At 44.7% G+C, this 26,232-nt stretch overlaps 1 protein-coding gene across 2 annotated transcripts in view; it reads left to right on the forward strand.

Moving 5' to 3' along the window:
• CEP63 (centrosomal protein 63) overlaps positions 1 to 24,146 on the forward strand; it is a 408,460-nt gene extending 384,314 nt beyond the window's left edge. For both annotated transcript variants that reach the window (XM_078665801.1, XM_078665802.1), the window contains one exon: positions 22,974 to 24,146. In XM_078665801.1, coding sequence (XP_078521927.1) covers positions 22,974 to 23,132 — 159 coding nt within the window. In that variant the 3' untranslated portion in view covers positions 23,133 to 24,146. The remainder of the gene's footprint in view (positions 1 to 22,973) is intronic.
• Positions 24,147 to 26,232: the final 2,086 nt, after the last annotated feature.

The following is a 26,232-nucleotide window of genomic DNA, read 5'->3' on the forward strand; positions in this document are numbered from 1 at the left end:
ATAAAGGGTCAGACTTAAATAGTTCCGGGTAGATACCGTCCGGGCCCGGGGCTTTATTGCTTGTTATGCCTAAAATGCCTTCCACCACCTCACCCAACTCAAAATTCAATACGGGGGGTTCATATCACAGGCGACCTGTGGGAGGAACTCCATTGGGCTCTCAAACATTCATTTAAAATGAAGCACCCATTCCTCCTCCGTTACGTGGGAGTCAAGGGCCCTCACACTATCCTGCACAAAAAGTGGCTCATTCACAATACTCCAGAACCTGGCGCTACTCCGTAGGGTACTAGAGTTTATCAACTCCTTCCAGGCCTCTTCCTTCATATCTCCTTTCCTTTTTGCCAAGCAATCCTTGTATTCCTTCCGGCAGGCTCGCACCAGTACAGAATTTCGAGGGTTTGCTGACAGGGATTCCCTTTGTTTTTTAGCGGCCTTGGAGCAAGCGGAATAAAACCATCTTGGTCCACGGTGCGCCAATCTGCCACCCGGGACACTTACGATCTTTCCAACTTTTTTTTACAATAGATGCATGAGCATTAATAACCTCGCCTGGCGATGAACCTTCATCCAGACACAACCCTCCCTCAATAGTGCACGATTCTCTTACCTTCTGGTAAAAATTATCTGGAGTGATCTGGGACCAATTAAGACGGTGCAAGCCGTCCGTTGCTTTAAGCATTCCTGTTGATATTACTCCACTAATCTGAGCTGACAATCCCTGCAGATACATATATAGAGGGGTGTGATCACTAAATACACTATCCTCAATATGAAAACCGCTAAATAATGTGTGTGAAGAGGAGGAAATTAAAATATAATCGATAAATGACCCTCTCCCTCTTCCATTAAAGGTGGGTACAGGGAAAGTGTGAAGTGGGTCAGAGATGGTCATGGTGCACTCATCTGGCTATTTAATGCCTCCCCTTGTGAGGAATGTTCAAAATGGAACCCCTTAAGGCGTGGGAAACCCAGCTCGGAAACTCCGGTGAGCATGGGGTTTCCGCAAGGGTGTATGTTGAAATCCCCAGAAACCGTTAAGTTGTGAAGAATGAAACCGTAAGATTGATAAATAAGAGTGCCCAAGGTAGCAATATTATTCACACCAGATGGGCAAGTCGCAGAGTTATAAAATTTAATTAGGGATGGAGCATTCCCCAGAACCACAACGTAGGGGTTAGATTCAGGTGGAAGATCTATTACTGGTAAACTCTGTAACTGCACTTCGCTATTCTCGAGTTTTCCGTCCGTGGTTTGATGGCAGATGCCAGGGACACTACTGGGGCCGCTACCATGGCTACAGACGGGTGTGTCCCTACTAAGACCGACTGCAGTAATCCTTTCATCATCCCCCGCAGAGGCTTCAGATAGCTTTGGCGGGTGAAATGGGGGGGGGACCACAGAGGTTGGCCGACTAGTCGATTGAATGGACCGAGGCCCAGATACCCTTGCGTTATTCTGACCGGGGTCAGCACTTAGATCCCCTAAAAGGGATGTTGAGAGGGTCAGCCTCTCAATGGTAGGGCCTAGTTTTGCATCCAGTATGTACATCCAGCCTGTAGTGTCGCTAATGCCCCGGAGAGATTCAGGGTTGGAGGGTTAATAGGGGGAACTACATTGGGTCCAGGAGGTTTAACACCCAGGGCAGATTTCATTTTGTTTGATTGACCCCCTATAGATTGAGTTTTCCTTTTGGTGCCACCCCCCAACTGCAGAGTCCCTTTCATTATCTGGGCTACCTTTTCTCTTGGTAAAGCAGGGGGTAGTTTCTCTATATTATTAGGTAAACTGGCATCAGCTCCCAAATGGTCCCTTCCCCCCACCTCCTTTGTTACTTATTACAATGACAGGTGATAAAGGAGCCACCAAAATGGGCTCATCAGCATACGTAAGCTCACAGTAGACCCGGGGCAATAACCCCGGGTAGCAGGACCAACAATCGCTTCAGACAATTCAGGCTCTGGAACACATAAGCGCTGGATGCTACTTTGGGATCTCGAAACGCGTCTATTTACCAGCTCGATTTCCTTGTCCAACATGGAAGCGGCCCTTTGCAAAAAAGAATCCATGGTAGAGACAGTTGTGGGCTTCTCTGCTTCCCCTTTGCCGTATTAGCAAGAACAGGTACGACCTTACGCCTGCCCATAATTATTAAAAAGTGAGAAATCTGTTAAAGAGTGGAAAATTAAAAAAACAAAATATCAGTTGACAAAAGGACGCCACCACAACAGGATAATCACATGTAAAGCTAGAGCTGGGCAGCCTGCACAGGCAAAAAACACACGCCTCTCCCAGCGGCAGCTGCAAACAATGCGGTAGTTAAAGCTCGGTGTACCCTGGGACAGCGAGTCCCACCAGAGTATGAAGTTCGTGGGCTCGGTGTCAGCGGGGGCGTAAATAGGAGCCCAGCAGCAGAAACAAACAGTAGCGCCAGCAAGAATTACAGGCTTAAAGTCCCCTGTTGTCTTGGTATCATGTTGTCTCCCTTTCAAGTGTACCAAAAGTTGCACATAGTTTGCAGACCTGTCGAGCAGGATTTGACACTGTAGTGTCAATTAGGATGCCCACAGCCCCCACCCTACGTATTCTGTGGAGCTCAGAGGCGTTATCTCAACCCATTCAGGTCATTTTATTATTTGGTCCTGGAAAGCATTTTACACCAAATAGACTGGCCACAGTCTGAGAGCTGGTGGAGGCTAATGCTAATCTGCCTTCTGTCAGTTTAGGCAGGTAAATGGTAACATTCTAAAAGTTACTTTATCTTAATATTAGAAATCTGACTTCACCATTGAATTTGATTTTTTGTAACTATTACAATTGGTGTTTTGACAGAACTTACCAAGAAATGTGATATCAGTTATTACCAAATGTACACAAACCAATGCATGTAGTACAATCAACAATGTTATGTAATGCATACCCTTTTGTTAATAACAAGTATTTACAAAAAATACAAATATTGGTGTAGTTATTTCTTTTATCTTGTCCTATTCTCTAGAAGCAGTATTAGTATTTTAATCTGTACTGTACTTTTTTACACACAGCAGCTAGACATGCCACAGTGAAAATAGCTTTTACAGACTTTTACAGACTTGACACTGTAGGGACAGGCTCACAATAATATTCTATATATCCCACTTTTAATACTGTGCACCCTATCTTATGGGCTATAAGGCTTACATATGGGTGATTTGCTACTATTTGAAACGATTTGTTTTGCCTGTCAAAAATAACAGGTAGCATTGCTGGTTTTACACTGCTGCAGTTAGGCCTGAAGCCATGTTTTATTGCCACTATAGTAGCTTGCAGAATCGGTGCAGCATTGCACAAGTGGCATTAAATGTCAGGTCAAGGGTCACATTCTACACCTTATACTAGGCACTTACAGCAATTTAAATGTGTCAAGTAGGATTAAGCCAATTTAACCATGTATAAAGGTGGAGCACTAGCACTTTACTTTTAGTATCAGGTGTAAAAATAAAGGGTCCTTCAAAAGAACAAAATAAGGCAGGCATTCTGCTCTCATTACTTTAATGGTTCCCAAGAAATACTGGTCTCTCTTGTTCATCATGGCCCCTAAACTCCAGTAGGTGGCGTCAAACAGCTCTACGTATCCTCTGCACCACCCGGAAATGACGGCTGGAGCCGCATATAGGCTCACACCCACACGCGTTGACTCAGGTCCTTTCTTTCTACTTCTTAGTACATAGATCTGGAGCTAGTTCCTACTTTTTCTTGGCACTTATTTTTTCTTTTAAAATTTATTCTGTCCCCTCCTAAAACTATAAGATTTAAGTTTTTTAGAAACTGTTGCAAACAAATGTCTGTGACAGATCCCCACAAGGTCTGTCTCTGGTGTTTGGGGTCTTGCCACGACTACAAGCTGTGCAAGCGGGGCACCATGAGGCACCTGAAGATAATCCGGGAAAGTGAAGCTAAGCTGTACATATCAAAGCACAGCAGAAAGTTGCTTAAGGGTCGCTCCCACCTAAAGTCAGAGACATAGACCTTTTCCTGCTCTCAGGGGCATTCCCGGAGTAGGTCATTATCACAGTCCAAGTCTTCAGGTAAGTCAAAATCCCATAAGAAGCACATGAAGTCCAAGCAGGCCTCCTCCCAACCTCGTCACTCGCCATCAGAGAAGTCAGAAGGATGTTAAGGTTCTCTGTAGTCTCGCTTTATTGACTTCCCTGTTCAATCTCTGAATCAGTGTTGGCAATAATGCTGTAAATGTACATTATATCCTTGAAAACAAATGCTGAATCCGACTCTATAAGTGTTGGAACTGAAGGATCAGCCTTCTGTATGGCACTTTGGAGATTGTTTGTTGTAGGTCATTCTCGGAAATTCAGGAGAAAGAAGACCATAAACGCAGCTTCTTGCATTGTAGAGTCTGTTTTTGGGGAGTTGTGGTGCGTAGTGAGATATGGATATCTCTAACATTTTTTTATCAAAGAAATCCACAAAGGATAGGAAATTTAGCCAACCAATCCCGTCCTGGGGTTTTTGCTTTCAGAGGAGAAATCAAGAGCAATTCTGTTGTAGTTGGGTTGAGTTTTAGATGATGGTTAGACATCCAGTTTTTAATCTTTAGGAGCGTGATTGAAAGGAGAGCCATATCTTCAGGGGATGAGATTCTCTTGTATATTTGAGTGTCGTTAGCGTAGAGGTGGAAGCGAATCCCAGAGTTTCTGAGAATCGCACATAGTGGTTCTAGGTAGAGGTTAAAGAGGGTTGGGAAGAGGATCAAGCCTTTAGAGACTTCTTGATGAACACTGACTGTTCTCAAGATCAAGTTGCTCATTTTGTAAATATGGGAATGGTTAGTTAGGCATGAGGATACCCAGCTGAGGACTGTGCCTCGACAACCCATCCATTGTTCAAGATTGTGAAGGAGGTCCAGATGGTGGACAGCGTCAAATGCAGCAGACAAGTCCAGGAGGACTAGGAGGCAAGAGTTGCCAGAGTTGAGGATTCTGAGGGAGTCAGCAACTATTTGGAGAATCACAGATTCTATACTGTGGCCCTGGTGGAAACCTGAATGGAGAGTGTCTAGGAGTTTGTTTTTTCGAATGTGGGAAGCGGGTTGGGACGCTACACAACTTTACTTTGCCTACAAATGGAAGTGTGGAGATTGGGCGGTAGTTGTTCAAGTTCTCTGGATCGAGAGATTTCTTTAAGAGAGGAGAGACTTCAACCACTTTTAGTAGTACTGGAAAAATGCTCTGTTTGAGAGCAGCGTTGACCATGTTGGTCCATGTGGAGAGCAAGTGTATGGCAAGAGATTTGCTAATAGAACCTGGAATGGTATCCTGAAAGTAGTTCAAGGTTTTCACTTTGGAGATTGCTCTCTGTAGCCCCGCTCGGAAATTGAGGTGAAAGAAGACCATAAATGCAGTGCCTTGCATGGTAGAATCTCAGTTTCGGGGGAGTCTCTGGCACGTATTGAGATATGGCTGTCTCTAACTTTTTTTATCAAAAAAATCCACCAAGTTTTTGCATCAGTCCACTGATTATTCAGGAGCTAAAGCGATGATTGATGGATACCCTAGGCAGGACATGGATGAAACCCTTAGTGCCTGGGGCTACCTTATAATAGGGCTCCCGGTTTTATGGTATTTATTTTTGGGCCATTTCGTCTGTATTTATCCATATTTATTTTTTGCCCATTTTATCTGTATTTATTCATATTTATTTTGTGTTTTTCATATATAAGAAGTTGCAAAACTGTGCATTTCCATATCTATTTAACTGATAGACGCGCACTCATCCTATGATGTCTGTCGTTTTTTAGCTATTTAAGCTGCCAAATATTACAAAACAGTACATCTAATGGTAAATACTAGCATTATATCATACATGTATGTGACATATTCTGTTATTTAAAGAAATTTCATCCTGTTTTTTAATTTCCCTTGCTGTCCATCTGCTCAGCTGCTGGCCTATAATTCATGAAAGACTGCACGGAGAATTACTTAAAAGAAGCACAATTTTCTGTATTTATCCACTTTTAAAAATAAATGCAGACAGAAAACATATTGCTTTCTGTCTGTATTTATCTGTAAAAATTCGTAAAAACGGAAAACAGGGTGTCTTACTTATAATGTAAAGCGGAATGTTTGTCATTTTGGGGTGTTACAGGATGCCCTGAAGATGGCTCCTGTGGCACGAGCACTATTGCATGTGCCTGCGAAAACAATGCCTGGCTGCATGAGCCTCGTTCAAGGGTTAGAAAGTAACAGCCAATCAATACTGATTTCCATATTACTATTGTAATAATTATAATACTAATTCGAAAATTAACATGTTGCTCTTGCCAGGAAATTAGGTGAGCAGAGCCCTCATGCCCAAGGAAATCAGGAGTCCCTGCTTTCTCATGCAGCGTACGTTGAGTCGTTTTTATCAGCTCCCTTAGAAGGATCCCTGAATATGTTTTGCTGAATACAACATTTCAAGGGTGCTGTATGTCCTAACCCAATTTTCCAAGTTGTTTTCTTTATAACATTTTATTTTCTGAGGTTAGTAATTGCTCAGTCACGCTTTGGAGCCCCATTGCCAGCTCTTTACGACAAAATGTCTCTCTGGCATCAGCATGGCGTCTATGTTACCTACCTTTCAGGTTGGCACTCCATAAGAACGTATAAGATTTGTCTAGAAATGCCTTATTGGAGGATGAGGACAGTGAGCGAATACGCCTGAGAGCAAAGCATGGAGGAATAGAATTAGGGTTATCGTGGTCTTCCAGTTTCAGCAGGGCGAATGAGCCTTTACCATCCTTATCTGCCCAAGTTCTGAACAGGTGTGAACTCTCCCCTCTGGAATTCCCCTCAGGTCAATGACTCTCCTTCTTCAAGTCAACTCTGAAACTTTCAGCGCTGTCAAGATACATATCTAAGTCCAGAACCTAGGATTCTAGGGGAGAGGGTCTGTGTCAGAAATTGGGTTATTAACTTTCGTGGTGAAAAGTGACCTCTACAAACTTAACCACATGCGCGCGGCGCGTTTTCCCGCTGTGCGCTGAGAATCGCGGAATCCCGCGGTTCATGACGAGCTCAGCTCGTCATGAGCGTACGAGAGGTGTACCTCATGACGAGCTGAGCTCGTCATCAGCGTGCAAGGGGTTAATAAACACAATCTGGTTAGGCTAAAACACAGTTCTGAGTCCGATGGAATATCTGCTCACTCCTAGAAGTTATGGCACAAGCATCTGCTAATCCCTAGAGAAGGGTGTGAGTTCAAGCAGTGCCAAAATATTTAAAATGAAGAACACAACACAAAAAGATTCCTAAGCCACTTTAGAAAACTAGAGAGCGTTTTAATCGACAGAATAACGGCAAGATTGTCAAAAATTTGATAAGAGGAACCTGACATATACATTGTTACAGTTTTAACTTAAAAAGTGCTCAGAAAAAAGTAAAGGTTTAATGCTGTGGTCAGCAAGTAGGATCAAGCTCCTTCAGAAGCCATTAGTTTTGACACCAAAAGCTCCGAGTGGTATAAAGCTAGATTTCATGGCCACCAAGTGCGCAGCTCGAAATGGATAGATTTGCTGCCTCAATAAAAGGTTTTACCTTCAGCTCGGTTACTATTTTGGGCGTCAAAACCCTCCAGCGGGCAAAGCAGGAAGCTGTAGCCACTCTGGTATCCTTGAGGCTGAATACCTTTACCGCAAGGTCCAGCTCGAAATGGGAATGATTATTAGCTGTGATCTTCACATAGAGTCTATTTTAAATTTAGAGCATTTTAAAGGAATATTTACTTGGGGCAGCCATGGAGAAACATACGGGCACTGCACATGCACCACTTTAGGCAAAAAAAATGAGGTAACATTCCACTGTGGTACCTTTATCTGACCCAACTAGAAGCTGCCCTTTTTCCACCCTTCCCCTTCCTTGGGCGTAACCAATCTTCATTCATTCCTTCTCATTCAGGCCATCTGTGTTGCGTTGCCCTGTGTGCCCCTATTCTTTGTGTTGGTATAGCTTGCAAGGCTGCACCCATGCTTTGCCTATGTTGCTGTGTTGGCAAAGCTTAGGTTAAACCTTTTAAGTTTACAAAGGCCTAACACATGATGCAAGTGTAGGAAGCTGGCTCTTTATATAGTGGACCAAAATGAGGTGCACTGTGTAAAGAGTCCAGGCAACCCATATTGGTTTACAGAGGCAAAAATGATAAAACTAAATGTTCTCTTTTGCAGTAGTGTGGACGATCAGTTTAGGCTTATCGCAGGTAGTGCTAAGTATTTGTTGTAATCAGAGGCCATAAATTAGACTCACTCAAGAACAAATGTGACACCAATTTAGAAAAATAAGTCTTATTTTTATGTAAATTTTGATACCAAGAGCTTTGTTATCAAGTAAAAAAATGTTTAAATATTGATTTTTACAGATAAGTAAAATGTTCACTTAAATGCGTCTTTACACAGCAATGCTTTCCTATGGGCAAAAAATTAATATGTAGCCATCAGTTATTTATGGTCGGTTTCAGGGGGAGGGGGGTCTCCTTCTGGACTTAGGGTCGTCGAGGAGCATGGTCCAAAGTAACACTAGCAGTTTCTCGTTACTTACCCGGGTGCAGAGGTGCAGGTCAGATTTTTAGCTTTGTGATCTACACCAGAGGAAAGAAGTGGGCCACCTAGTAACAGGCTGCAGAGGGGGACTTGGGGACAAGTCTGGTAGTTCCCAATGGGCTTCTGTGGTCACAAGAGTCTTGGGAGCACGAGGGAACAGCTGGTTTTCGGGTACCGGGGCTGGGATGCTCGACTGCAGACTAGATAGGTTGGTTGGGCTGTGTGCGTCCAAGGCCCTCGTGGTTTGTGGTCCCGCCGGTACAGGGGGCAGAAATCAGGACAACTGGGTCACTCTAGAAGTGGGTCTGTGGCACGCACATGTCTCTCGATGGCTACTCGGTCTCGGTGCTGTTAAAGTCCCGATGAGACTAACAGGCCTTGGTTTCTGCAAGTGTTTCAGTACCCTGGGTATTGATGCTGTGCGACTCTGGTCAGTCCTGGTGTCCTCTTACTCAGTTGGGGGATAATTCTGACCTTCAGGAGCACAAGTACCTTATCCTGGGGGGCTGCTGCTCTGGTCTGGCCAGGGAGCGTCAACACCGTAAACCAGACTCTACATCTTCGGTGCCTGTGGACAGCAGAGGAGTAGCTACTCCACTCCAAGTGAGATTGCTGGCAAATTGCGAAGTGCTGGGAGTCTACCAGGGTTCTTGTCAGTTGCTCAGATGAAGGACGATTCACTTGGTCACAGATGTCAAGACTGGTGCATGCAGGCAGTGTTTGGCGGCAAAAGTACACAGCAATCTTCAGCTCTCGCTTTTAAGTGGATCTTCTTTATAGTCTTCTTCTGTATCCGTCAAATCGAATTTCCTGGCATCAGAGGTGCCTCCTAAATACTCAATATAAGAGTATTAATGGGAGTGACCTGTAGTAGTCAATGAACTGCTTACCTTTAGGGTGACTACACCCCATCTATATGACCACTTACTGTGGGAAGTGGCAATAACCCGAACCCAGAGAGCTTAATTCCACCAAAAACAAAGATGGTGGAATTCTAGTTTTCGTGTTCACTTCGGGTAGCCCACATTAGGGGTGGAACAAGCCTGATGGGGAACCCTCCGCCTGACTAGCTAATTTTCACACCTGTCCTGGTGCCAAATGGGATGCAGGGCAGGGGGTGGCATCTCCCAAGCCTAAGGGAAGCTGGGGTTGCTTATCAAAGGCGACAGAGGCCCTTGAAGCCTTCTGCCTTGATACACTGATTAGCATTCCTGCTTGGAAGAAGTGACAATGCCTCTGGCCAAAACAGACATTGTTTCTGCCCTCAGAGAACGCAGGCTCTCACTGGCAGAGGGTTGGTAAAATGTCTGCTGTGGCAGGCTGGCCTACACCTGTCAGCCAGTACATTAGAGGTTGGTAGGTTTTCAGGGGGCACCTCTAAGGTGCCCTCTGGGTGCATGTATTAATCAATCCATCACTGGAATCAGCGTGCTCTAATTAATACAAGATGTTTAATACCAAACATCTTTAGTTTCAGTGAAGCCATCATGTAGCTGGAAACTCGTAATCACCAGTGCCCAGTACATATACTCAAGATTCCTTCCTTGTTCACTGGCAATGTCCATGTCAAATCTTGGACATTACAGGGGCATATCTGCTCATGAAGATATGTCTGTACAAAAGGGGGTGGTGATGGACGGAGCATCTGAACCAATCAAACACTCACACCCAGTCAACAGATCTGGGTTTAATCCATCACCGTTCTTTAGCCCACTCTGCCACCCCAGTTCAGACATGGCCATATGCAAATCAGTCTGACCCTGTGCCTCATGGGAACAGTCCAGCCCGAACTGCCAAGCCATGCCTTCCCTGGACCGGAAACAAGCTTCCTAGGACCGTTTTCTGGCATTCCAGCCGTCTTCAGCCAGGCTTGCTTGAATCCAGTGGCAAAGTGAGCAAGGGACTCACTGAGCATACCCTGCCAACTTATGGCGACAAAGCGGTACAAAAGGGGGTGGTGATGGACGGAGCATCTGAACCAATCAAACACTCACACCCAGTCAACAGATCTGGGTTTAATCCATCACCGTTCTTTAGCCCACTCTGCCACCCCAGTTCAAACATGGCCATATGGAAGATATGTCCTCACATTTAATATAATGCACCCTGCCTTAAGGCTTGTCAGGCGTGCTATAAGTGTGACTTACGGCGTGGCACACAAGAGGTGTGCTATGGTGTGTCTTCACTTTTCTCTGCACCATGTCACACAGCCTACAATGGCAGTTTGCATGAGTGTGCTGAGGGATGCCTTAGGGTGGCACAATACATGCTGCAGCAATTAGCGACCCTCTTTAGCCTCCCTACCCTAGGTACCAGGGGTACCATTTACTAGGGACTTAAGGTGTTGCCATTGGGGGAACAATTGTGCAGCTTTAGGAAAAGATACCTGGCACTGGGGACCTCCTGGACAGCAGGAACTGTGTGTACTTCTATCAAAATTGCTTGAAATACCAGGCAAAAAGTGAGGGTGACCATGTCAAAAAGCAGTACTTTTCTACAACAAATGATAACGAAAACTATCACAAAACTGAAATAGTGTTTACTTTTGGTATTGTGTGGGTAAAAAAGCAGTCACAGTTTTTTAATTGGAGTAGGCCAGGTTTTATTATCTGTGATGCTTTCAGTCAGTGCTGTCTTTTCAGCCTGCGTTACTTTTTTACTTTTGGGGACTTAAGGCTTGAATTATATATTGACAGTATGTATACTCTGTTGCAACGGAGTATACATATCTCCAAGATCAAAGTCCGCTCTCCAAATGTATAAGCGGTCGGTCGGACATCTGAAAGAAATACGTTAGTTATAGATTCCTTACCTTAGAGTTACCCCCAGGCGTCAGACTGGATCCGGAAAGATTTTTCGTCAGCAGTACCTCTGCGCGTCGGAAGGTGGCGTCGGTCGGCTCTGCGTTAGTGTCGGCGTTGTGGTTGCCGGTTTCACGTCGCGGCAGCTATTTAGACGCCACCCTCGCGTGCTGATGTCAGTTTTTCTTTTTCCGCGCCAGCAAATCCGGGAAGAGCGGTGCCTCAGTCATTTTTTGACTACGTTTTTCTCAACTTTTGTCGACTTCTTGTTTCGAGTCTCCGATTCCAAACAGCTGCACGAGAGATGCCCGGTTTTAAGGCCTGCGGTTCCTGTAACCGATTGATGCCGGTGACAGATCCGCACCGCGTGTGCCTCTTTTACCTGGAGCGCGACCACAATCCCAAGTCGTGCTCCAACTGTCAGTTGTTGACCCACAGCATTGCGGGAGCGGTTCCTAAAGCTGCTTGAACTACGGCAGGTGGCTCCGTGCCATTCAAGGTCCCGGTCGAGAGGGAGGTCGAGGGACTGGTCGCGGAGCCACTATCAGTCTGGCTCGAAGTCACTGAAGTCTTCGCACTCGGAGTCGGGTAGGTCGAAGCATAAAAAGAAGTCGAAGAAGCATTGTCGCTCTTCGCCATCTCCTCGTCGGTCGGGCGACTCGACGAGGCGTGCCGGGTGGTGCCACTCCCACGGCTCCGCGCGCGGAGCCTGAAAGGCCGAGTCCGAGCTTCCCTCCCTTTCCAGGACCCAAAGCAGCCCCCGCCCAACTTCGTACATTCTGCTAGGCAATGCATGCCATTTTTGGGTGGACCGACCCTGCTGGCGTGCCTTTGGGCCCCGCGGACTCGGTTGGGGGGCCTAGGTCTTCGCTTGACCTCATTACACCTCCACCGGTGCCGCTTCAGACGGCACCACTACCGTGCCCGACGCCGGTTGGCCCCCCAGCTGGCGTTGCCCCAGCCTCCTTCCCGACGTGGACGCGACACGGGACCGGTGACGACCGAATCCGGATCCAGCGCCGGGTGGGGTTTTCTTGCCCCTGTTCACTCCTTGGGTCCCTTTCCAACAACAGTGGCACCCAGAGGATGATGAGGAGGACTCTGTGTGGTCAGGTGACCCTTTAATTGACCAGCTAGGGTCTGACCAGGACTGGAGAGAGGAACTGGGGGAGGCCAGTGGTCTTGACGCTTCACCCGACGTTGGCATGTTGTCTCCTCCTACCGTGGCTACGGAGGAGGGAGCGTTATAGCTGTGGTTTTGCATAGGGTGGCCGAGGCTCTTAACCTCGAGCTTCCTACGGTGGTGGTCAGGACTAACCTCCTGACTGAGAAGCCCCTGCTTCCGTTTAATGAGGCCCTCACCGACATCCTTTTGGGCACCTGGTCCAGGCTCAACACTGGGGCTCCCGTGGACAGGATGATCGCCCAACGCCACCGCCCAGCTCCGGGCAACCCTACTTTCCTCTCCCAACGCCTCACCCCGGAGAGCTTGGTGGTCCAAGCCTCTACCTCCAAAAGCGCCTTCCCTACCGCTCCACCGGAAAGGGAATCCAAAAGGCTAGACACCTCATGTCTCTTGGGCTATTATTCGCACTCCGTGTGGAATATGGAGGCGCAAGTGCTGCCTCAGTGTACGGAGGAGGCCCGGGCAGTGCTCTCCCAGGCTGTTGCCGCCGGAGGGATGCAGCGAAGTTTACGATCCGTTGTGGGTTGGACAACGCCGTCTCTCTGGGCAGGACCATTTCATCGTCGGTAGCGCTCCGTCTCTACGCCTGGATGAGGTCTACTGGCTTTTCGGGGGATGTCCAGAACACCTTGATGGACATGCCCTTTGATGGCTGTCACCTTTTTGCCAACAAAGCAGACAATGCCCTAGAGCGATTCAAGGACTCTCTGGCTATGGGCATGTCCTTGGGCCTCTCCTCCTTTCAGCGCTGTCTGCTTTGCGCCCCTTTCGCGGAATGTTACCCAACCTTCGCGCGGCCGGGGACGTGGGAACCATCATCGTGGTTCAGGGGGCAAGCAGGTGGGCCAGTTACCAACACCCCCCACCCCCCTCTGCAGCAGCCTCCAAACCCTCCTAGTCCGACCTTTCAGGCCCATCACCTCCCCCACTGGCGCACCATCACCTCAGACAGGTAGGTTTTGCAGATAGTCTGAAGGGGCTACTCCCTCCTCTTCGAAACTACCCCTCCAGCCATGCCACCTCGTTACCACCGCATGTTGGAGGATCATCTGGCTGTTCTCTAGCAGGAAGTTATGGCTCTCTTGGCCATGGGAGATATCGAGCACATTCCTGTCCCAGAAGTAGGTTGTGGTGGTTACTCCCACTAGTTTCTGGTTCCCAAGAAGGACAAGGGCCTGCATACTATCTTGGACCTTAGGAATGTCAATTGCTTCCTCCGGAAGGAGAAGTTCAAGATGTTGACACTTGCTCAGGTCTTGTCTTCCCTAACCCGCTAGACTGGATGGTAACGTTGGACTTGCAGGACGCTTATTTTCACATCCCCGTCCTGCCGCCCACCGGCGTTACCTGTGGTACACGGTAGGCCATGAGCACTTTCAGTTTACCGTGCTCCCCTTTTGGCCTTACCAGCGCTCCTCGGGTGTTCACGAAAGTGATGGTTGTGGTTGCAGCTCATCTGCGCAGATCAGAGGTTTCAGTCTTCCCCTATCTCGACGACTGGCTGTTGAAGGCGGGCTCGCCACAGGCAGTCGTTTCCCACCTCCAGACTATGGCAGACCTCCTGCATCAGCTGGGATTCTCCATCAATGTGCCGAAGTCAAACCTGATTCCCTCTCAGAAGCTTCTCTTCATCGGAGCGGTTCTGGACACAACGCAGTTTCGGGTCTATCCTCCCGAACAGCGAGTCTGGGACATTTAGCCTATGATTCCGATCTTTCAGCCCTTGTTCCGGGTTTCGGTCAGAATGACCCTGAGGCTGCTGGGCCACATGGCCTCCTGCATCATGCTGATCAATCATGCCAGGTGGCATATGGGGGCTCTGCAGTGGGACCTGAAGTTCCAGTGGGTGCAGCATCAGGGAAATCTGTCCGATTACGTCCAAATCTCGGAGGGCACTGCTCAACAACTGCAGTGGTAGCTCACAAACCAGGATTGGGTCAGTGGCAGGTCCCTCTCCCTTCCCCAACCAGAGTACACAGTGTTGACGGATGCCTCCCTTCTGGGATGGGGCGACCACATGGGAGAGGCAGAGATCAGAGGCCTCTGATCTCCAGCGGAGTCCGGGCTTCACATCAGCCTACTGGAGTTCCTGGCAATTCATCTTGCACTGAAGGCATTCCTTCCCTCTGTCCGGGGAAGAGTAGTGCAGGTGTTCACAGACAACACCACTGCCATGTGGTATTGTAACAAACAGGGCAGGGTGTGGTCGTGGACCCTATGTCAGGAGGCCCTCCGCCTCTGGACATGGCTGGAACATCAAGGCATTTCCTTGGTGGTTCAACACTTGGCAGGTTCTCTGAACGCAATATGTCCATACTCAATCAGACATATTGCGTGATGGATTCCCTGATGTGATGCCAGTCGAGACTTTGGCCATGAAAGTGAAGCTTTGATGGAATCTGGATTGAAATATTACTCGCGTATACCCCTATATAAGACGTTGCCCTAAAAGGACTGGCGAAACACATAAACACAGAAGTAGCAATCACTCAAATTGAACATAAAAGTATAAATAAGACTTGTGGAGTAGGATTGTGAGTTCCCCCTGGGTTGAGCGACTTTTGGTCTGTTCTCTGGCAGGTCCTGAAGAAGGTGGTGTTTATTTACACTTCAAGCCACCGAAACTTGTCGACCAATGCTATTCAGATCCTGCTGTATGCAGTATCCTTTAATGGTCGTGGAGACCTAAAACAATCTATTGTCTCCCACTTTCCAGATGTATGTAGATATGAATGTGGTGTGAATGTAGTGGAAGAGGTGTGTATGAATGAGAGCCTGTTGAAAAGTTGCTATCTGTCTCTCTACCTGGGATTATTTAATGCTAATGTATGACAGTCATTATTTTGTAATAATATGTGTATATGTTGGTCAGAGTAATTTTATGTGCAAAGTTGATAAAAGAAATTATAAAAATAATTTTGATAAAAGAAAGAAAACAAAAAAACAATGTTAAGACAGATGAAGATTTGTAGGTTGTTGCACTTTGTTGCTGTTTAAATTCTATGTTTAGCCCATATTGAATTTGTGCTGAATCAGAACAAAAAGTAATTTAGGTCATGAGGGAGTTCTTTTCTTTGTAATGGATGCTTCTCCCCTCTTCTCCCTGACCTTGCAAGTACCTCTTTAGAGGGGGTCCCCTACTTTTTTGCACGAGTCTTCATTAGCCCTCTACTTGAGCAAATAGGAATGCTTGAGAAAGAGGGCACCAGGGGTATAAGGAGGCGTTTTTCTAATCCTTCCCACCCCAGTTGTTCCTTCTGTTTGTCCTGTCCTACTTGTCACCCATGTTCAGGCCTGGATTTTGAGGGTGGTTGTGCAGGGTCCGGTGTTCGTCCAGAACCACTCTTGGCTCCCACCTCCTTTCCTGAGCATTGAAGCTCACACAAGCCTCTTTGGAACAAGTAGGGAACAAGGCCAGTACTAGAGCTAACAGACAGAGAATGCTGGATTGGGGCGTCGTAGAGAAACAACCACTACTGCTACTACAGCTGTGCCCTTAAGGGAAACGTTTTGTGACAGTATTAATCTGCCACCCAATGCGTGTCTGTATGTAGTTATCCTTAGTAATGTTCCACCCTTGTGCTCTGACGTGATTGAGTCACCTACCGAACCAAACTAAGGTGTGTCACTGGCTAATTAAGTATGCCAAGAAAAGTTTTTCGGGAGATTTTGTCAACATTTATTGTAAATATCCTGATTTGGCATGGTACATCTTAAATCAATGTGGGAGTAGCACGCACCCAGGTTTATATATCGGTGTATTACCGCTTGATATTTTTAATCAAACGCTCTTGCATGCCCCTTGTCTGGGGCTGGTGACCTCCCGTATGGAGATAGGACACCGGTCCCGAAAACCTGTAAGAGTATTTAATCATTTTGCGCCACTGGCAGGCTGAAAGGATTTTGACAGACTCATTAATGCTTAAGTCGAGGCACCTAATAGACAATAAGGTCTTCCCCAGCTAGCTGACTCGGTCCCTGATCAACAGTTAGACAAGTTCAACGTCCTGCGCCATTAACCTGGCCATGAGTCTAGATCAAAACTCAAGCAGGGGTTCAAATCACATAGGGGTCCAACTTTCTCTAGATTAACATCACACCCTCCCACCCCCCACCCCAGTCCCCAATTTTAAGTTTTACTACAGACACTGAGGTGTGTGAATCACTCCAAAATGGCTGCTCTGCTGGAATATAGCTGGTCTTAACTATAAACTAAGCAAACCGGATTGGCTCACTTATGTGAACGATTTTCATATATGCCTTTTTCAAAAAACTTGGCTAACTCAACCTGCTTTCTGCCCAGGTTGTTTTACTTGTTTCACTGCAGCTGTGTCCCCCCCCCCTCTGGCAGAGTGTCTGGAGATCTATTGGTCTGGGTAAAGATCTTTGCACAATGTAACTCTAAAAATTGGGTATATCCCTTGAGGGAATTGGACAAGAAACCCTACACACATGTAATCTGCATAACCACCCCCTAGCGAGACATAAGAAGCTTCCCATGCTTGTAACGTTGGATCATTACTTGGCGGCTTAAATGTATCCTATCCTCATAGGGGGTAGTTTTAACATCATGTTCGAGCCCCTAGAATGTATAAAACTCATACCAGATGATGAAGATGAACAGATGGGTATTCCTACTATTGACTCTGCAGCATGCATTTCCCACACGGTTGCAGCCGGTCAACTAGCTTGGGTACCTGTAATGGTAGGTCCTTGTTGCACCAACATAGATCACCTTCTTTCACTACAGACTTAAATAATAGCCTGGCTGATTATTTTTTATTGGATATTGCTAGCTGACACAAAATTAATGGTGTTAAAGTAGATGCTAGGTCTGACAGGGATCATTTTGCACAACTATACTCTGCGGTAGAATCACCATAGTTACTGCCCCCCAAGGTATTGTCCACTCAATAGTGGTTGATAATCTTTCACATTCTTGCACCCTGGCTTTTTCTCCATGACCGAAACCCTGGATGCCACAGAGAGTTTAAAACCAGGTAAGACTCCTGGACCTGATAAAACACCAGGAGATTTATTCCATCGTAACCAACAATTTGGGTACCTTACATTTAACATGTTGTCCAACTCTGTTGTTGCAGTTGACCACGTTCCATCTACCTTTTAGGGGAAATAATACCAGTTTATAAGAAAGGTTACAAAGGTCTTCCCTCGAACTATAGGCCCATAAGCCTTTTAGATTATCTTCAAAAGGTTTTTGCTTGCCGGGTCCTTAATTAATTGGAAGATTGCATGCTGCAAAACAACATTTTGTCACGCTTTCAAGCAGATTTTAGAGCCAGAATAGGGACAGTCGATCCAGTCTTCTCATTGACAGTGAGCTTATGGACGTACACTAAGCTAACCAAAGATCAACTATATTCTTTTGTATAAGAACTACTTATGTTCAATGAAAATCATCACATACTACTATTATTAGTGTTGTAATAGTGACCACATTACATTTGTGACCGCCAAATGCAAGATTACCTGCAGCGATCGGATCACATCAGTGCATTAATCAGGGTTGCCAATAATAATGGAAAAAGTGCTTTGTCAGTTTGAAATGCCTCTATGTATCTTATATATGCCAGCCACAGATCCAGTGCCCCTGGTGTGAAATTAATAATATTAGTAATAAGTCGCGGAACATGATTTACCACTCAAAAATCAGCTTTAAATATGTTTTGGAAATTCAACCATTTTTTTTAAAACATCAGCTTATGAATTCTGCAAATACACACCTTTTTGCCTTGACTACTGTTTTGACATACATCTATTAATTCAACCAAGCAAAATGTGATTCAGTAGGCTTGGATGCACACAGGAGAGCTACTTACAGGTAGCTCGAGAGCTACCCGTAGTTCACAAGCTCTTGGATGCACACAGGAGAGCTACTTACAGGTAGCTGGAGAGCTACCCGTAGTTCACAAGCTACTCGTTGGAGAATCCTGATCTATATATTGTCCTTGTTGACCTATGAGCTGCATTTGATCTTGTTCCAAGATCTCTCCTATGGTGAACACTTCGATCCATGGGCATTCCACCTTCCCTTCTTAACATCATGGAGAGGCTCCACAAAGGCAATTACGCCCTGGTCAAGTGGGACAGTAATGGTGAACTTTCAGAACTTATTCCGTTCAGGAGGGGGGTGAGACATGGGTGTGTTCTGGCCCCTATGCTTTTCTCATTATACATAAGTAATATAATTGACCATTGTAATGGTTGCCTCAATGATTCTCCCAAGTTAAATCGGCTAACCATCCCAGCACTGTTGTTTGCCGATGATACCATCTCGATTTCCCAGACCCTTTAGGGCCTGGAAATTAGCACCTCAGAGTCAGTGATAATGACCTTAATCCCATGTAAAATGTATAAGGAGAAAATCAGACTGGAAGACAAAGTCCTAGATAGAGTAGCTAGTTCAGAGTTTCTGGGAATTAAGTTTGAATATAGACTTTGTTGGTGCCCGCATCTAGAGAAGAGCGAGGCCACTCTCACCCACAAAGCAGCTGCCGTTATGAAATTCTTTACGACAGCCCGATCCAGGGCCATTTCACCAGATGTTCAGGTCTACTGACCCAAAGGCAAAACTGCAGCACTGTATGGGGCTGACAATTGGGGTACTCTTCTGTTACCCATCGAACTTTTGAGTAATTCCCCTTTTTATTGACAATCTCATACATATCGAGTTCTGTGCTGCCCTGCGACCTTTTTCATTTTGGACTAGGTTGCAGGCTACTGAGAAACTGGGTGTATATAGAGAAGCCTTAAAGGAGATTGTCAGCGGCCGGTAACAGCAACCTTCAGTCGTTCCAGCACATTTGCCAATGTTTCCGGAAATTGGGCTTAGACGATCTATGGGATAACCCCTGTACAATCACCCAGTGCTCAAAGGGGTTATTAAAGCAGCATTTTGGGAATATATCCATCTTGCCCCGCTCAAACGCATTCCTCTAGGCTCCTTCATTAATAGGTTCATTCTTCATAAGCAATTTTCTACGTATAAAGTATATCTAGACTCTATTCAACCATAATTGACTATGTCCCTGCTCATCTTGCGTTTTGGAGTCCTTGAAATAAATATGCACACAGCTTAGTGGGTTAATGCCTCTGACAATGCCGGTTTATGCGAGCTGTGTACCAATAATACTGTTGAAAACATTGAACATGTCCTATTTTTCTGTCCAACTTATGTAAAACACAGATGCAAATGGATAAGACCTTTGTGCCTTACCCATGGTTTTCGTACTTTCCAAACAGCACTCCGATTATTTTTGACCAATAATTGGCTTCTTAAGGTCTTTGACCGGGGCAGATTTTTGCAAATTGTGTATTTAATTAGAAATATGAAAGGCAAAGGCTTATAATTCGTTTTAATACATGCTGGGGTCTTTGAATGGATGTTTTATTGAGAATATGTATATTATTTTCCAACATGGACATATAAGCTTATATCTCGAATGTTCTTTCTGATTTATTTAATTGCATTTTATTAACGCCTTTTGTGTGTTATACAGTTGCTGCATTATTACTGATCGATTGTCATGGACTTATGCTTGGGGACGAGGGTTTTTTCTCCATGACACCAGGTCCACCAGCTCTCAGGAGGGTTGCTAGCGTAGTCGGTTGGCATAGTCAACCGTTTTCTAGGTTTTTGGCACTGGTCTTTGCTTGATGCAAATTTTCCGTTGAGCTTTTTCTTCCCTCCTGTCCTATGTTGTGCATCATTGTTATTATGACAATGAATTGTGTGACACTGCATGTTTTTTTTATATACAGCTTTTTAGGATTTGTTACTGAAATAAAGTACCTTGAGAGAGAGAGACGAGCATTAGATTTCTCAAGGTGGAGCCAGGGACAATCCCTTCACTTTCGATGTACAGGAGGTTATTCTTATTCACAGCAGCTGTGCCTTTTATACCGTCATATTTAGCACACATTTTTACTTGCTCTTCTCATTCCTTGATTCCCGCGATTCCACGGCATCCATATGAAGTAAATGGTCATAAATGTTCAGGTACTTGGCTATATGTTTCCCCCCCCCCTTCCCTGACTTTGTAATGTTCTCCCTAGACCCTTTAACTTGCTTGGAACGTTTAGAAACATATAAGGTAGCCATAAGTGGATAAAATGTAATATTCCAAAAAAAAGAGTGAGTCGCAGGGAAAATGAAGAAAACACCCCAAACCGGTTTTCAAGAGTCTACCCGTGTTCTCCCATGCTAATAGAAACCAGGTCTAGAATCTGTCTGTTGTACTGTAATGTTGCTCAGAGAAGATGTGTTCTTGCTTCGGAGATGTTACAATGACATTGTACAAAGCCGACAGAATGTTACAGCTCCAAGTCCATAAAAGCACCCCTCTGCCCGATCCTGCCTTTGTCTGTCACAATTTGTGAGTGCTAAGGATGCCGGGTCCAATGGTGAGGTAAGATCACATGTTTTGTTTTGGCATTTTATTGGTTTATTTGACCATTTATGACATGGGGCAAAAGGCGTTCTGTTTTCAGAAGTTCGAACCAATGCTCATAAGTTAATGGTGGACCATTGGAGCTCTATATCTACTGTGTGGTTGTTGAACTAGACAGCCAACAGTGCTATGCTAGTGTTGAAAATACTTTGAAAGCCTGGCATTCTAAGACATTAAGGCTAAGACGAGTTAGCACCAGCCCACGGGTAATGGGATGTTATCCGAATCAGCATAAAAGAAAAGTAAGAACAGTTTGAAAACCTTGGAGAATTCCTGTTCTACCGACCCAAGCACTACTCGATTAAAAAAGAACAAAGGAAGGTAACTCCTGGATTTTTATGTTTGGGATCTAATTGGGGTAACAGGCATAGCAAGGGCGTGTAGTCCCAGCTGAATTTAGACGAGAGTGTCAGCTGGGTCAACTACAGCTCATTTTTAAGTTATTTAAAGCTGACATTTTGATCACGACGACACATTTGAATAATCACCTTAACCTTTCTGACCTCCTACTGTGTGTTCTCCAAAGCTGATTTAGGGCAGTGGCCACGGCTGGACTGGCTACCGGGCATTTTGGTGGACTGGCAGGGTGGGGGCCAGTTTTGCTGCTGGGGACTTGCCAGTGCTGGCCATGTTGTACTTGCTGTACTTCAAAATAAACAATGCAAAAACAAATGGTTTTAAAGCGTGCTTAAAGGATATTTTAAAATCATGTGTTTTTGAATTGTTCATTTAAAATTGCTGCAATTGGCAAGAAAATTGGCCCCAGTCTGAGTAAAACCGGGCTCCACACTGCCAACCCATAAAAACGCCTGGTCCTGGTAGGTTAGTCAGGCCCTGGCAGTGGCATCACAGTTGTCAGGTGGCTATGAAACACAGTCTGTGCTCACTCTTTCTGTGCTTATAGAAAATGTTCCTGATGCTTCAAAGTCAAAACCTTGAGCAGCACTGGGAACTGAAGACGTGGTATGGGAACTGACCTGGTCGCTGTTTCTTTGTTGAGGAAAAGTGCTCTGCCATAGGTTGCGAAGGTGGTGTTATAGCCTGCAGTATACAATACCTCCAGGGTGCAAGTAACCTAGATTCTTAAGAAGATACTGGTAAATACAGTAGTGCCTACAACATTGTCAAATGATTTTGGTTTGTAAATGGCTATCTTGAGACCGGCATCCGCCACTCAGGGTTTGAAACCCATATCTGCATAGGAAGTTGATATCCATGAGGAGGTAACCGACATTTGGCACACAATGCGTAATTATGAGACACGTTTCCTGCTACTTACAAAGTAAAATTAAGAATCTATTTGATAGCAATTAGCAGAAACCAACACCTTACAGATTTTGTGTAGACCTATGGGATTTATCAATTTCTCACCATTGCGTGCTCTCTGGGGGTGCTAAGTTAAGTCAGTGTTGTGCTTTACAACTTCAGATCAGCACCCTCAATTGTTAATAAAATGCTGACAGTGGCATTTTTTGCATACCAGAAAAGTTTACTCTGGCATTTTTATCTTGCATTTTACTGGCACCCCAAGCAACACTGAGACGTGGGGTGCTTCTGGATTGTCGCTTTGTGATAAAGGGTGGTTCAAAAACATGAAGGTGAAGGGAGAACTGTTTGCAAGAGGCGGAATGTTTGCCAGTTTTCTGTGTAGTGCGCACTAGATGGCAATCAGTTAAAGGATCAGAATTTTGCTGTCAAAGATTAAAGACTGGTTTCTCCCTGACTGGGTCAAAGCACATCAGAAAGATTCAATATTATCAGGCTTTTCTGAGAACAGGAACAACAGTTCCTCATCAGTTTGTTTGAATGCTTGATTATCAAATTGACTCTGACAGTTTGTTGTGTGCAAGAACAGACTTTGTGGAAAAAATGATCCCTGAGAGTTAATGTACTAGAGATTCATTGTTTATCTTTTCCTTGTTTAACAATTGTATACCTTTTTTCAGCACCCTACACCTGCCTCACCTGATCGGTCCATATCCACTCGCTTCCTGGATGAAGAAGAGCTGCGATCACAGCAACTCTTGGAGCGGCTAGACTTGCACATCGAGGAGCTGAAGAAGGAGAGCCAGAAGACTCTGACTCAGTTTGCGCACACTGAGTGAATACTGTGCTCAGTCATAGAAGGATTTGGCAGGGCTGGGGAAGAGTACCTCAGGATAAAGTTTTACAGACATCATCACCTCTCTAACTTACTCTGACTCTCATTATATCAGTCTAAGAGCTCACAATGCTGCCAAAATAATAAGATCTCAAGGTCCCTGAGGACAGCTCCTCAATTTCATAAGCCTTCTCCAAGGACAATTTACAGTCCAATTAGGCTCTTGAAAATCCATGAGCTATTCGGCTTCTGTGAACCAGGCTTGAATATGTTCTCTTGTATCCAGCAATTGTCGCCACAAGCATCACTTGTGCCTTTGATGATGTGTGAAGTTTCAACTCAACTGCTACCAAGAACATAACTTTAATAAATAAAAAATTGTTTCTGATCCATTTCGTCCTTCACTACTCCTGTTGGAGGTGGCAGGCCTAGGTGCGACACACTATCTTGGAAGTGAACCAAGGAGCTCCAAATTCGTTTCTGATCCTTTAAAGAACCATTTAACAGGTAGCTGTTGTGCCATTTTCAGCGAATGGACAACATTGGTCTACATGCTTTTGCAGTAACGTTACACATTGCACGAATGTTAACCTTCACAGCCCAGCCTAGAGGACAAATACTCCGTATAGATCTGCTTCATGTGCTGAGGATGAGTAGAATTGTTGAAGAGAATACTGGGCAGTGTTTGGTGCTTCTGGGAAGGAGGCTGATACCAAAGATGTTGCACCACATCAGGATATAGGAACTGGCATGAACACTGAAAACAATTCAGCTCAGACTGTGCTCCATGTAGTTTCCCAAGAGTCCCTATATTGCTTATTAATGTTACTTTCTTTCTGTAACGTGAATGGAGTGTGGGCTCTGTTTAATATATTTGAAATTGATATATTTATTTGTTTACGTAGTATTTATACTTGATGTCTTTTAATAAAGTAATTTTATGTTTTAGCATTCCTCTACAGCTACATTAAGTCATCATATTTTTGTTACCTTAATAAACTGTCACTTGTGATACTTATGCATTTTGCTCTACATTATTTTCTCCTCATGTTGTTATCAGGCAAAAATATCACTTGAATTTGCCAATACGGATGTGTGGTGAGACTAGAAATATGTTTTCTTTAAATCTGTAAAAGTGCCGAAGCAGCCTTAGCCAGAGTCATGTCCCTGCAGACAGAATTAGTCCTCAAAGTTTTCTCGTCGGGTCTGTTCAAACCTACTGCCTTGCAAAAGGATAATGACGTTTCATTTGTCCCATGTACATTTCTCACATTCCTCTATAACCCCTAAACGTATGAATGTTGACCGTGCCAGATTACCTTCACCCGTTGTTTATTCACATAAAGCCAAATTTAACAATAGGTCTGCATCGAAACCCACAATTACGACAGTTAAACAATGTTCCATATGATATCAACATAATTACTTATAGAATATTCTCCTTACCAATAGAGTTAAAAGGAGAAGGTATGCCAGAAACCGAATCACTATACAATAAGAAAATCATTATAGTCGTAGACACAGTGGCGTCAGTCTAAAACACACCAAGGAAAAGAGGTTACCAACAGTATATGCAATCAATATTTCTCTGTATGGGTTCTTCATTAATATTTAGAAACATTGGCCAACTCCTTCTACATGCAGGCTTTCAAAACTATTTTACAATAAAAACAAATCTCAAGTGAAGTTTAAAAAATGCTTATACATAATGGTGCTATATACATTCTAGTTCTGATTTTTTTTTTAAGAATTGTTGTTCACTTAGAAATTGATTTTGGTCTTCTCCAGAGGACAATTTAGCATCAGCAAATATTTATACAAACATATTAAAAGCAAATATTGGAAAACAAATAGGAAATATTACTAGTTTACAGACCTGGATTACAAATACAGATCTAAACCAGTTTTGTAAAAGAAGAGAAACATTTAAAAGCATGGTAACAAATCAATCAATCTCGTCGGGATATAATACAAAGCAGAAACTCTTCTAGAGTTGTATTTTAATGCTGTTAAAAATAGCAATGTTCTCCTAATTCAGTCAGACAGGGACACACAAATAAAACAGGAGTTGTTTCTTGGACAGTCGAGCGACCGACATTGCTCATGCGGTCTTTGAGGAAGACATATCTGACTTCCAAGTTAAAACCATTTTTTTCTCAACAAAAAATGAATGTTCTAATCTTGTGTACTTGCAATGTAGGGCAGGGGTTTTCCGAGGTGTTCTGATGTTACAAAAATGTGATTGGATTTTTTTCCATTAGGACTAGAGACTTTCATGTCTTCTACAGAGAGAGAATCCTTTTTGTCAACAAAAGATATGAGGAAAAGGGGTCCATTTTTTCCAGCGCCTAGTCTGACACTATATAAAGCACCACAAATTGCGCAAGGACTTGAGCATCGATGCTGGAAGTGACCCCACCAATGCTGGAGGACTAGTCTCCCGGAGGCAAATTTGAAGTGACGTCGACTGAAGTCCCACAAACCCCCCCCCAACCCCATCCCCATCCCCTAGCTTATTTGGATTCGGAGAATTTTTTTTCTAAATTATAGACTGCTTGACCGGAATGATGACATTGACAATAGTTCTCAGGTCTTTGATCACAGATGCCTCTTTTTGAACTTACTATAGGCCAGTGGTCTTGACACTTTACCTAACACTGGTCTCCATTCTCCTACTCCTAGTCCCTCAACTGAAGAGTCTGCTTTCTTCCCTAGGGTCAATCAAAGAGCAGCAGCAGTCCTAGACCTACAACTGCCTATGACAGAGATCAAAACAAATGTATTAACAGAGGTTCTGCTTCCAGAGTAGACCTCACAGAACCCCCACCACTTAATGATGCCCTAATGCACACACTGCTGTGCACCTGGGTAAAACCAAGATCTTGCTCACCAGCAAACAAGCAGCTACCCAGAAGGCTCCTGTCCTCCAGGAGTTCCAGCTTTTCTCCTGTAACACTTGACACTGGAGAGTCTGGTAGTCCAGGTTTTCACCAATAGGCTCAATCCTAATGTGTTTCCAACCACACTGCAAGACAAAGGCAACTTTTGCCATACACGTTATCCTCAGGCAGCCTCACCTTCACGTCCATTAACTGCAGCTGCCT

The sequence above is a fragment of the Lissotriton helveticus genome, chromosome 11 (genome assembly GCF_964261635.1).
Source record: "Lissotriton helveticus chromosome 11, aLisHel1.1, whole genome shotgun sequence".
Lineage (NCBI taxonomy): Eukaryota > Metazoa > Chordata > Amphibia > Caudata > Salamandridae > Lissotriton > Lissotriton helveticus.